The 13,294-nt window shown below is 59.3% G+C and overlaps 1 protein-coding gene across 1 annotated transcript; it reads left to right on the forward strand.

Annotated features, from left to right (window-relative positions):
• Positions 1 to 11,152, forward strand: LHX4 (LIM homeobox 4). Its single transcript, XM_042033861.1, is given in 7 exon segments — positions 1 to 223; positions 6,200 to 6,371; positions 9,401 to 9,603; positions 9,781 to 9,935; positions 10,408 to 10,579; positions 10,670 to 10,959; positions 10,961 to 11,152. Coding segments are annotated over 7 exon segments (1,176 nt in total). The 5' UTR covers positions 1 to 147; the 3' UTR covers positions 11,069 to 11,152.
• Positions 11,153 to 13,294: the final 2,142 nt, after the last annotated feature.

Raw genomic sequence — 13,294 nt, forward strand, 5'->3', positions numbered from 1 at the left:
GGGACACGGCACCGGGACACGGCACCGGGACACGGCACCGGGACACGGCACCGGGACGCGCCACCTCCCGCCGCCGGGCTCCGCCGGCGCGGCCCGCGGCTCTCCCGCCCCTCTTCTCTCCCCTCCGCCGCCCCCCGGGCCAATAAAATGATGCAAAGCTCCGCGCTCGCTGCCGAAGGGGCTGTCAAGGGGCTTCCCGAGATCCTCGGTGTGCCGGTGCAACGTAAGGACGCTTTTCTCTTCTCCCTCCTTCGCTCCCTGCCGCAAAGGCGGCCCCGGGCCGGCGGGGCAGCGCCCTGCGGGTGGGCAGGTGCCTCCGCTCCCGGTCGCTCCCGGTTCTGCACTTTCCGTTTATTTTTCCCAGCGTGTAGCACCGTTCATGGACGTGAAAATGCGGAGCGGTGCTCCGGGGCGGGCGGGCAGCGGCGCGGGCGGCGTGCGGAGCGATGCGGGCCCGGCCCCGACGGGGAGGACGGCGCGGCTCCGGCTGTGCGTGTGCAAGCGCGTGTGTGGATGTGAGCGTGTGAGTGCGTGTGAGCGTGTGAGTGTGTGTAAGTGTGTGTGAGTGTGTGAGTGCGTGAGTGTATGTAAGTGTGTGTGAGTGTGTGTAAGTGTGTGTGAGTACGGCCACGGCCCCCGCCCGCCCCGCGCATCCTCGGCCCGCAGCGCACGACACCGCGCTTCTATCGTTTATCGCGACAGGCGGCGAGCGGCGGCGGTGGGAAGGGAGCCAGGGCCGTGCGTGTTAGCGGGATGGCGAGCCCGGCTGGGCGCCGCGCGGCCCCTGGAGCGATGCCGCCGCATCCGTGTCTATCCAAACATCACCTGTGTGTCTGTACGGCCGCGTGTCTGCCCTGCAGCTCCAGGTAGCGCGTCCGTGGGGGTGCCACAGGCGCGGCTTGGGGTGTGCGCACACGGGTGGATGGACCCCACGGGGGGTGATGGACCCGAGCTGTGTGGGAGCCATAGGGGCCGTCAGCCCCGCCGTTCCTATAGGGCCGAGCCCCACGCGGGGGCATCCCGTGGGCACGCGCACCACTCTGGATGCCCCCCGTGGATAATAGGGACGGCCGTGCCCCGGTGAGCCCCCGGCCCGGTGCGCCCTGGGGCTGCGCGGGCGGGCGGGGGGGGCCTCCGCAGGCGGCCTCCTGCGAGAGCATTGCTGTTGTTGTTGTTGTTATTGCTATTATTATTATTATTATTATTATTTATTTCCCCCCGTTTGCAAACGGTTCCCGAGACCCGGGGCGTCCCTACGGGCCCGGAGCGGGGGGACCCCGCCGGGGGCAACAGGGCGATGCTCGCCCCCCCCCCCCCAGCAGCACCGAGAAAGTTGAGGGGAGGGATCCCGGGCGGAGGAGGGGCGAGGCGGGCCCGAGCCGCGGGACAGCCCGGCCGGGGTCCGGCCGCACTTCGGGGGACACAGGGGGGCACGGGACAGGTTTCTCCCTCACCCCTGGCCGCTGCCCCGCGGAGCCCCCGCGCCGCTCCGTGCCCCGCACGGTCCCCGCCCCCCCCGAGCGGCTGGAATTCGTTTTCCGTGTGTTTTTCGGTGGTGTCTGTGCCCGCGGCTCTTTGTGGGGCCTGTCCCCGTTATCTCCCGTTTCGGTCCCGTTGCCGAGCCCCGGGAGGGGGGCAGGCGGGCCCGTTTAACCTCTTTCACCGCAGCAGAGGGAAAGAAAAATCCCAGTCAGGAGCACAGAGCCGGCGCCGGTGCAGGGACAGGGACGGCGACAGCCAGAGTCTGTCCCACGGCCGTATCCCGCGTCATGGCGCCGGTTCCGGGCCTCTGGGTCACTTCTATGGCCTCGAAATCCCTTGATTTGGGAAAAAAAATGAGGTGCCTAAACCACCCTGGAGCAGCATCGCCCCAGCATAGCTCCCTGGTCTGGCCCTTCTCCCTTGCCCATGACATTGTCATTCCTCTACTGACTGATGGATGTCAGGAATTAGCAGGAGAGAATCGAAAGAGATACTGTTGTTGTTGTTGTTATTATTATTATTATCATCATCACTACTACTGTTATTATTACTACTATTGCTATTTGTATCTCTAATATTGCTATTATTGTTGTTATTATTATTAATAATAATTTATGCGCAAAAAAATCGGCAGAAAGAAAATAGATGAGGCTGGGCTGCTGTAAACCAGTGGTTTTCCCGCTGCCCCAGCCCGAGCCTTGTGGCCGCTGCCAGCTCCCAGCCACCTGCTTTCATGTCGTGACAGATGTGGGGCCTGATCCTGCCTCACTGACACAGTACACAGCCCCCTCCGAGCCGAAGGAAATTGCCCCATGGCAGGGGACTCCTTCCCAAGAAGGAGCCAGAGTGTCCCCCCAGCCCCCAGCAGCACCTCGATATTTCATCGTGTGTGCGAAGAAAATCCGTGACGTTTTAATTTTTTATCACTATTAAATCACAGTTTTTCCTCTCTATTTAGCCACCAGCCTCCTTATTTTAGCAGAGGCTGTGTCCTACAGCATCTTCTTCTGCAGGATTCTGGGGAGCCGAGCTGCCTCCCCCGCCCCCGACAGACCTTGCTTAGCCTTGCAGACGGGATTGTTAAAAATAAAAAAACGAGTATTATTTATGAATATTGTTTTGCAAATCTCACCGAAGTCAAAACTTGTGCCAAAGCCTGTGGGAACAGTGCCCGGGTGCCGGCAGGCTCTGGCCAAGGGGCTGGAGCTGGGGGAGTGATTAATTGCCGCCGAGAAAGTCGTTTGCCCGCAGCAGAGAATTGAATTGGAAGGGTTTTGCATGTGAAGGAATGAGGTTTCCTCCCCGCAGAAAGACTTTTTGAGGAATCCCCGGACTAGTGCCTTCCTTGGGGTCGGTGCCGGCTGCGGTACCGGCGGACCGGGCCGCCTTTGTGCTCCGGTTTTCCGCCCGCATTCCCCGGCACCCATTCCGCAGCCCCAGAGCGGGCGGTGTTGGGGCCCCGCGGTGCCCGGCGGGGCTGGGCTGGGGGCGCGCATCCCCCCGGCGCTGCCCCCGCGTCTCTGCCCGCTCGGTTTCAGAGGGGGTTTTGCGGTCTGAGGGATTACCGGGGCCACCGGCGAGTTTGTTTCGTTTCCATCGTTATTTCTCTAATTTTTCCCGTCGGGGGGGGGCTGCGAAGACGAACCCGCCGCTAATAAATCACGGTGGCGGCGGGGCCGTGCGGCCCTGCCCGGCCGTCGCTCGGGTCCCTGTGCGGGGGAGGGTCCGTGGGGAGGCGGGGGATTGCGGATCTGCCCACGGGCATTAGTGGGGCACGGCCCAATCCCGCCCGGCGGGCGGCAGGGATGCCCAGGTGCGGTCCCCTCCCGGGCACATCGCCCCGGGCCGGGGGTGACCCCCGCAGGTCCCGCGGGCAAGGTTTCCGCTGAGGCTGCTGCATCGTCCGGGTGGTCCCCGGGTGGAGAGGGGGGACCCGCGGCTGTGCCTCCCGCGGAGCAGGGGAGCGGAGCATCCTGTGCGCACAGCCGGGGGATGCCGGTGGGCAAAGCCAGCGAGGGAGCGCCTCGTTCCTGATGTACCAATTGTATCCATTAACTTTGTTCCTGCTCTATAAAATAATTCAGTTAAAACGAGTGTGATAAATGCGAGGCAGGGAGGCAGCTGCCTCTGGCAAAGCACAAAGCAGGGTGCAGGGCTTGAATTTTAGATATTTTCCCTCTGCAAACCAGAGGGACATCTCCTGGTTCCCCTGGCAGCTCACCTTTTCGTTATTGTTGTTGTTATTATTATTTTTATTGTTATTATTGTTATCATCCCTGCGTGTGCACACGGGCGTCACTGCACACACAGACACCTGTCCGTGAGGTTGGTGCCGTACATCTACAGCGAAATTGGAAGGAAAATCGGTCTCCTCTTAAAAAAAACAACAGGTTTTTTTTGAAATTGGAAGGGAGATATTGTATTCCCGGCTGCAGTTGTTCTCTTGCTGAAATTGAGCAGTGTTGCTGCTTTTAGGAATGGGAAAGCTGTTCGCTGGCTCGTCAGAGTGCAGGATGGGTGCATATAAACACACACGTGTTTACATCAATAATCATGTGGAGATAAAACCTCCTTCCTGAAGGTGCCCACGCGTTCGTGAAGTAACCGAGGAGGATTTCCTGGGGCTGGTGCTGTGCTGGTGCCACCGCCGGTGCCAGCGGCGTTCGCGTTGCTCTCAAACGGGTTTAACAAATCCAGCGTGGAAAACGTAGCTGGTGCCGACCTGCAGCCGCGGTGGTGGAGGGATGGGAGAGAAGCAGCCAGGTGTTCCCAAACAAGGAGGGAAAGAGGGACCTATAGAAGCTGTAGAATTATTTTTAAAAATTTCATTTATAAAATAATAATGTCTTAATGCGACAGAGGCTTGAATGCCAGCAGTAACTGCGGTCTGAAGGGCACTGGGATTGTAGCTGTCTGACCTGGGCAATGGTGGAATAAGGTGCCTTCACGTGAGGTACGTGGCAGGATCCCAAAGGATTTTGAGGTAATGTTGTTTGAGGCTGTAACAATATGAGATTTTCCTGTGGTCTTTTCCTCCTTCCCCGCCCCCCCTTTATTTCCTCCTTTGCCCGTTCGTTCCTCTTCCCCCTGCCCTTCTTTCCTGTTTCCCCTCTTTCTCTCCCTTTCCCTTTCCCCTTTTCCTCCCTTCCCCCCTTTTCTTTTTTCCTCCTCTTTTCCTCCCTTGTACCATTCCATTCTTTTCCTCTCTTCTCTCACGTTTTTTGTTTCTCTTTTATTTTTTCTTTTTTGTTGTTGTTTCTGCTTTATTTTTTCCTTTTTCCTTTTTCCTTTTTGAATCTTTCCTCCTTTCCCTTTTTTTTAATATGTTTTCCTTCTTGTGAATTTTTTCTTTCTTAAATGTTTTTTCCTTTAAAAATATTTTTCCTTTTTATCGTATTCGTTTTTTATCTATTTCTTACCTTTATAATTTTTGAAAACATTTTCCCTTCTATATCTTTTTTCTTTCTTAAAAATATTTTTCCTTTTTCTTAATATTTTTCCTTTTTCGTATTTTTCTTTTTTTATATAACTTTCCTTTTTTAAAAATTTTTTCTTTTCTAAAATTTTCTTTCCCTTTTCTTTTTTTTTTCTTGATTTTTATTTTTTTCAATATTTTCTCTTTTTAACGCTTTTTTTTCCTCCCCCCCCCCCCCCCCAAATCCATCTGCTTCCATGTGTGTGGGTCAGTGTTACATGCCTGGCTTTCACCGGGCAGTCTGCTCCTGCAGACTCTTACCGTGCCTCCCATATATTCCAAGCTCTGGGCAGAGAGAAAAGGAATACCCAGCTCTCCAGATCCATGGAAGGATCTGGACATCTCCAGGCAGACGTCGTGTGGGGATCTGGATGGCCAGGGATACCCCTTGCTGCAGGAAAAGCCCTTTCCAAGCTTCCTCCCGCAGTGTGAGAGGCGGATGCAGGGCGGGCTGGATGGGGCTAGTAGCCCCGATATTCCCGGTTCCTGCTGCTCTGCTCCAGCGTGGCCTTGCTTCAGACCACGTTTTCCAGCCGTGTCCAGTGACAGGAGTCTGAAGCACCCCGGCTGGATGGGAGAGAAAGCAAGGGGCATCCTGCTGGCCCTGCCGCAGCAAAAGCGGGGTCCGAAGGGGTGTTGGGGGACCGCGGGACCTGGCAGCCTGGCACTGCAGGGAGGGGGGCACTGGGCACCTGCTGGAGGGGCCGGTGTGGCCGGCACGCGTGGCTCGTGGCCCTGGGGATGCGGAGGGGAAGGGATGTTTGCCCGTGTTGGAAAAGCCTCTGCTGGTGCGGTGGAGGGGGGGGGTGCCCTGCACCGCTGGGCCACAGCTGGGACCCCACAGACCCCCCTGGGTCACCTCGGCAGCCTGGCCCTTGGGGGACAGGGGTGCCCGTGGGGGGCGACGAGCTGTGCCCCTGGCTGGGGGCTGTGCCGTTCCAGAGGGAGCCAGAGGCAGGCAGGGAAAGCGTGGCAGCGAGCAGGACACGGCCTGAAAAACGGGGTGCAGAGAGGAAAAGCATCGCGTGTGTGTGTCTGGGGGCGGGGGAGCCGGCGGGGCCGGGGGCTCGGCTGTCCCAGCGGCCTCTGGCAAAGGCGTGCCAAGGGAGATGCGCCGGGACACCGGAGAGCTGAGGGGTGGCAGCTCCTCACCCCACACAGCCCCGCGACGGGCCCGCGCAGGGCTGGGAGCCCCGAGGGGGCTGCGGAGGCTGACGCTGCTCTTCTCTCCCCCCTGGCCAGAGATCCCCCAGTGCGCCGGCTGCAACCAGCACATCCTGGACAAGTTCATCCTCAAGGTCCTGGACCGGCACTGGCACAGCTCGTGCCTCAAGTGTGCCGACTGCCAGATGCAGCTGGCCGACCGCTGCTTCTCCCGGGCCGGCAGCGTCTACTGCAAGGAGGATTTCTTCAAGTGAGTACCCCTCGGGGCACAGCCCCCCAAAAGCAGCATCTCCCTGCCTGCGGAGCAAATTTTAAGCATAATTTCTCCAAAATCTTCCTACAGCTTGTTGTTGTTGTTGTGGAAATGAAGGGAATGTCGGTGCTTTGCAGCGGCTGCAAGCTGAATGCTGCTTGTTGGGATTTAACCATCGGAAAACCCCAAATCTCCCTGATGCTCCTGCTCCTCCCCTGTGCTGGCGTTCAGGTCCCCGGGGTGACATCCTGCGGCGGCCCCGGTGGCCGCGGCTCCGCTCGGAGCTAGAGGGCAGGAGAAACCTGCACAAGGCAGCGATAACGCTGCCTGTTCCTCCCGAGTGCCTCGCTCTCCTCCTCGGGATTTGCTGATGCTGTTTCTCTCTCCCTTCACCTTTTACCTCTTTTTTTTTTAAATCCATTTTTTTTGCTCCCATTAGTGTGAAAACCTCATTTGCCTGCGTTGGCAGCTGCCTCTGAGCTGTGAGATGCCCCAGCCTTGGCATTTCCCTGCTCCCATGAGACAGGACAACCTGTTCCCCATTAAAAATGGGCTTTGCTGTGAGGATGCTCTGGTCCCTGGCTGCCGGTGGAATCTGGGAGTTTTCCCAAGGGATGGAGAAGGTTTTTGCTGGGTCTGGTGCTGGCTGTGGATCGCCATGGAGCAGAGGGGTTGGATCCTGGCCGGTGGGTGCCTTTCACTGCTTGGATGCAGGAGATGGGGCTCAGCTAAACGGCAGCCGCTGCCCCTCGGGGTCTAAATCCACCTCCCACTCCGGGCCAGCCACACCGGCTGTCCCCACCTCCCTCAAGCCATCGCGATTAGTCCCTAGGCGGGACTTCCCCTGCCTTCCCATCCCCAGGCCCTCCTAGATCCTCATCAGGCATCAGCACCAAAGATGCAGCTTGGATTTCTCCTTCTCAGAGACGGTCGAAGCGGCCACTCCAGCCTGGGTAATAACACTTCGCTTCTGATATTTTCCAGCCTATTAATCTCCAAGTCATTTAAATAGTCGCCCAAAAGGTGCGGGTAATCAATGTTAATTGGAGTTGAAAGATCAGCGACTTTCTCAGATGAGGTCCTGCCTGGATTATTTGGTGCCAATCAATAGCAGCTGGGCGCTCGCACCTCACCTTTCCTTAACCGCTCATTGATCTCGGGGTGGGGAACCTGCAGGGAACGTGAGGATTTCAGCCCAGCTTCAGAGGCACTTGGCAATGCAGGCGCTGCTGTGGAAAGGATCAGATCATTTTTGATTTCTGTCTTTTTTTTTCCTTCCCCCACATTGCAGCTCTTGATCCACGGCTGTGGGTGGCTCTGTCCTGGGTCCTCTGTCCCCGGATGGTGTGGAAACCCCCCGGGATGCTGGGACAGTTGTTAAAGTGGCTTTTATAGTGTTCTGTGAGAGGGAGGGGGTGGGTGGGCAGTGGACGGGCGCTGCAGAGTGGGCACCAGCTCAGCCTTGGGAGCAGAAGAGCATCTTCTGTCCATCCTACCCCTCTCTCACGCCTGCCTTCGTCCTTCCCTCCATTCCCACCCTCTCTCCATCCCTCCCTTTATCCTCCATTCTGTCATTCCTTCATCCCTCCTTCCCTCTCTCCTGTCCATCTCCTATCCACTCCTCTCCCACTTCCTCCTTTCCTCTCCCACCTTCCCTCCCAGATGACTCCAGGAGAGCTGAGGTCTCCCCAGCAGGTATCCAGGGCCTCTCCCTTTAGGATATAAGCCCAGAAAATGAGAAAAACCAGGTTTTTCCTTCTCACCTTCTGCTTCCAACACTCCAAAATTGTGCTGGCACCACTCATACCCAGTGCCTGCCACCCATCCCTGGGTGACACCTGCATGACTCAGGGACAGTCTCAGAGACCCAGCTTTGCTGGCTGTGCCCTGGATTTCTTGAGGGGATGGGTAGCCGGGGGGCTTGAGGGTGATTTTGCACGACTGGGGGATGTTCAGGCCTCTGGGGACCGTGAGAGGTGCCTGGAGTGGCTGCACTCCCCGGGCACTCCCAAATGCCGCTGCCAGCCCCTGCAGCCTTGGGGCGGGGGGCCAAAGGGGTTGGGTGTTGCTGTGCTGCCTCCTTCAAAGCAGATGGGGACAGGTTTATTCTGATAGCTTTGTCACCTGGGCTGCTGCAACACCAGGATGGCTCCGTGGTGCCCTGGGGTGTTTAGGGCTGCTATGGGGAGCAGGGGAGACCTTGCAGAGCCCCCGTGGTGCCAGTGGGAAGAGGGGATGGGCCCCAGATCGATCCCACAGCATCCATTGCTGAAAACACCAGTGGAATGTCCACCCACTTTCGACTTCCTTCTCATGGCACGTGTCACCCTCGTGCCATTAATTCACCGAATTCTCTTCTTGCACACTTTCTGCACCATTCTTGCATGTTCCTTGCATGCTTCTTCCACATTCCTTGCACGCTCCTTGCACGCTCATCGCATGCATCCTCCACACTCCTTGCACCGTTCTTGTACCATCCTCGCACGTTCCTTTCACGCTGGTTCCACACTCCCAGCAAACTCCTTGTACCATTCTTGCATGCTCCTTCCACACTTCCCGTTCTTACCTCCCCTTGCATGGGGCTGCCACACTTCTCTCACGTACCTTTCACACTCCCTGCAGCCGTGCTGGCGGGTTTGCTCGTGCCCCACACCAGCCCACCCCACGCCCCTGTCAGGCCGCCGTTACGGTGTAAGAGCCCCATCATTCTGCATTAATCTGGGATTCATCATGCCAGCGGGATGGCGTAATTAATTTATTTGGTATTAATGTGGATGAAATATGTACTGTCCTTGCAGGGGAAAATCAGGCAGCCTATAAGCATTAGTTAAAAGAATCATTAAAATCAAACCCTCCTCGGCTCCATTAGGCCGGTCTCTCACTCTGAGGAAGATAAACCCCTGCCGTGTGAAGTGTCATGCATAATAAGCTTGATTGCTGGTCTAAACTCTGCCCTGTCTCCTGGTCCCCGTCCTGGCAAACCCCACCTTGCCAGGGGGCTCAGGGTCGCCCGCTTCTCCTCGCAGGCGTTTCGGGACCAAATGCACGGCGTGCCAGCAGGGCATCCCCCCGACCCAGGTGGTCCGCAAAGCCCAGGACTTCGTGTACCACCTCCACTGCTTCGCCTGCATCATCTGCAGCCGGCAGCTGGCCACGGGCGACGAGTTCTACCTGATGGAGGACGGGCGGCTGGTCTGCAAGGAGGACTACGAGACTGCCAAGCAGAACGGTAGGCACCCCGAAGAGGCTGCGAGGGGCACGGCGCACAGAGGGGTGGCCGTGGCCCGTGTCCCTGGGTGCCCGTGGGAAGGTGTCGCTGCGGGCTCGGGGGCAGCTGGTTTTGGGGAGACATTCCCCAGTGGCTTGTGCTGCTGCTCGGGGCTGGTACCGCCTCCTTCGCTTCCAGATGACTCCGAGGCGGGAGCGAAGCGGCCACGGACCACGATCACGGCCAAGCAGCTGGAAACGCTGAAGAATGCCTACAAAAACTCCCCCAAGCCCGCCCGGCACGTGCGGGAGCAGCTCTCCTCCGAGACGGGGCTTGACATGAGGGTGGTGCAGGTGAGGCCGCGGGTGCCCCTCTCCACCCTGCCCCTAGGGGAGGCGGCACAGGGGTCCCCTCTGGGGTGCCTGGGCACTGGGTTTTAGGGGATGCAGGGGTGCCAGGGGTATCGGCGTGACCTGGGTGCCTGGAAGCCGGGCTGCAGGGATGATGGGTTGTTGGATTGCATGGGGGTGTGGGAGCTGGGGGGCAGGAGTGCTGGCATGCAGGTTTGCAGGGGTTTGGGGATGCTGGGTTGTGTGGGTGTTGGCATACCAGGATGTTGGTGTGCCAGTGTTGGCATGCTGTGTTGCGGGGATGCTGGGATCTGGGATGTAAGGGTGCCGGGATGTAGGGGTGCCGGGATGCTGGAGCACTGGGTTTCATGGGTGCAGGGTGGTAGAGGCGCTGGACTGCGGCGCTGCTGCCATGCAGGACTGCCAGGGTGGCGCGGTGCCGCGGTGCCAGCGATGTCCCCACTGCCTGCTCCAGGTGTGGTTCCAGAACCGGCGGGCCAAGGAGAAGCGGCTGAAGAAGGACGCGGGGCGGCATCGCTGGGGGCAGTTTTACAAGAGCGTGAAGCGGAGCCGCGGGGGAGGGAAGCTGGAGAAGGAGAGCTCGGCCGAGGACTGCGGCGTCAGCGACAGCGAGCTCAGCTTCCGCGGTGAGCGCGGCGCCGCAGCGGGGCCGGGGGGCCGCGGGGCTGCCCCCCGCGCTGACCCCCCACCTCCGCTCTCCCTCCTCTCCCCGGCAGAAGACCAGATCCTCTCCGAGCTCGGCCACAACAACAGGGTGTACGGCTCCGTGGGGGACGTGGCGGGCGGACAGTTGCTGAGCGGCGGCTTCTCCATGGAGGGCACGGGACAGACGTACCAGGACTTGCGGGACGGCAGCCCCTACGGCCTCCCGCAGTCGCCGTCCTCCATCTCGTCGCTGCCGGCCCACCCGCCCTTGCTCAACGGGCTGGACTACGCCATGGACGGCAGCCTGGGGCTGGTGGCCCACGGGGCGCAGGGGGTGAGTCAGACGCTGCGGGCCATGGCCGGGGGGGGGCCCCACCTCCGACATCTCCACGGGGAGCAGCGTCGGGTACCCAGACTTTCCCACCAGCCCGGGCTCCTGGCTGGACGACATGGATCACCCCCCTTTCTAAGCGCTGCTCGCCCCCCGCCCCGGCCCCCCGCGCTCCCCCCGGCCCGCAAGCGCACCACCGAGGGCACCCGCCGGCGGTTGACCTTTCCAGGATTTCCCATGGGAATTGGCCCTGGAGGGCTGGAGGGAGGGGGGACAGCATCGGCGATGGCTGGGGGCGGCTGTGCTCGGGCGGGGCGCACGGATGCCTTTGGGTGTAAGCACAAGAGAGGTGGCGGCGCACGGGACGCGCGGCGAGGACCGCGGCGCTGGGGACGGGGGGGACCCGGCCATGGCCTGGCCGGCGGGAGGGAGAGAAGGACAATCAGGGTGGCAGAGTCCGTCCCGGCACCCGCGCCAGCCCCGCACCCCTCTGCCGAGCACCGCTGCTATTTTCAAGAGTTATTTTTCGATATGGAGTTGAAACGCAACTCGGCGCTGCCCGGAGCCTCAGCAGAAAGAGAAGTCTATATTGTAGAAGGGTTTATTTTGCCGGGGACACGTCCGAGCAGGGCCATTGCCCCGCTGCCCGGGGGCGATGCTGCCGCGGGCGATCCTGCCTGCTCCTGGCCCTTATAAGTGGCCACGATTCCTCCCCGGGCACGCAGGAGCATCACTGCTTTGTACCACGGTCACGCGAGGGGGAGGAATTTAAAGACATTGCCTCCGGCCCGAGATGCCCACTGGCCAAGCCGTGCCAGGGCGGGGCCAGCCGGGGTGCTTGGGGCTGGCACCTGCGGAGCGGCCACTGGAGGGGTGCGCGGGAGAGGTGGGCAACGTTTGCTCTGAGGGTATTGCAAAAAATTCCTCCGCAATAGGGGAAAGGGTATTTCGCCAGCTGCAGAAACACCTGCGCGGTGGGAAAGGGAGGGATTGGGGTGTGAGATGCTCCCGGTACAGGTCACCTTCCTCCTTTGGTACTGTGGGGCTGATGGCACTAAAGCGTGGGTGCAGGCAGCCAGGAAGGATCCAGGTGGCTTTGGCACATGCCGCAAGCCCCATGGGGTCTGCTCCTGGCCAGGCCCACTCAGCACTAGCCCTTGCTCAAAACCCACATGCCCATCTCCCCCAGCACAGCCACACCCCCTACCCTCAGACATTCAGCCCCAAGGATAAGATCCAGCTCCACACTCTCTGCCCACGGTGCCCAGCTCTGCCCCAGCCGTACAGGGATGCCCTGGCCGTGGGGTCCTTGCCATCCTGTCTGTCTCTGGGATGATGCTGATGATCCCAGGCTGCCCCTCAGAGAGGGCTGGGGGTGGATCCAGTTAGTCGGCTCCTTCCAGAGGTGTGGAGGCTCCGGAAGCAAAGGGAAAAAAAGAATAAAAATGAAAAAAAAAAAAAAAGCCACACAAGAAAGCACATCACTGGTCTCTCCTTGTCCTTCCTTGCCCCCCCAGCTGGGTGAGTTGGCGCTGCAGGAGCTGCCCCAGCTGCATCCATGTGCCTCTCCCCTCCTCAGCCTTGGGTGCTGCTTTGTGCCAAGCTTCCGGCCTTGCCAGCACTGGTGGGGAGGGGGACGGGGGAGAGCCGTGCCTGCTGCTCTCCATCCCCCTTCGACAAGGCCAAATGCCCCCTCCCCTCGCTGTGTAAATTTTGTACAGTTCCAGAAAGTGAGAGTCTTGTTTCCTGGGGGAATAAAAAGGAAAAAAAAATAAAACCCAACAAAATAAATAATAATAACAATAATAAAATTTAAAGAATAAAACCTTATTTATTGCCGTGTCTTGGGGAGAAATTATCCCCCCAAATTGCCCCCAAATTTGGGCCCAGGGCGTTGCTTTTGTACCCTGCCTCTGGTGTGTTGGCATGAGATGTGTACAGTCACCCCCTCTGCTGCGAGGGAAAGCGATGGCAAATAAACTCGGGATGCTCTTTAGCAGCTGCTGTCTTTGGGATTTTCTTCCTCAGTGGGAGGGCAGTGGTCACCACTGGCATCGCCTGCTCTGGCACTGTTGGCTGTTTGGGGTCAGGATTCCTGGGGTCGTGTCTGGGTGCTGGAACTGACATCCCTGGATGATGGAACAAGTGACACTGGTCGTCGTGCCCTGGCTTTTTGCTGCCACAGCGAGGTTTGGGGTGGGAATCTCCATCACTGCCACACGGCACCCCACGGTGGCACCACGCAGCAGGGACGGTGGGTGCCTGGCTGTGCACCTCACAGGTGAGATGGAAGGGCCATGCCAGGCAGGTGGTGCGGGGGGGTCCAAGCCCCTCCATGGGCACCGGTGTGTTGGCTTTCTATATT

Source organism: Corvus kubaryi, unplaced genomic scaffold (genome assembly GCF_017639235.1).
Source record: "Corvus kubaryi isolate FWS band 111438036 unplaced genomic scaffold, C.kubaryi_AGA036_p1.0 37361, whole genome shotgun sequence".
Classification (NCBI taxonomy): domain Eukaryota; kingdom Metazoa; phylum Chordata; class Aves; order Passeriformes; family Corvidae; genus Corvus; species Corvus kubaryi.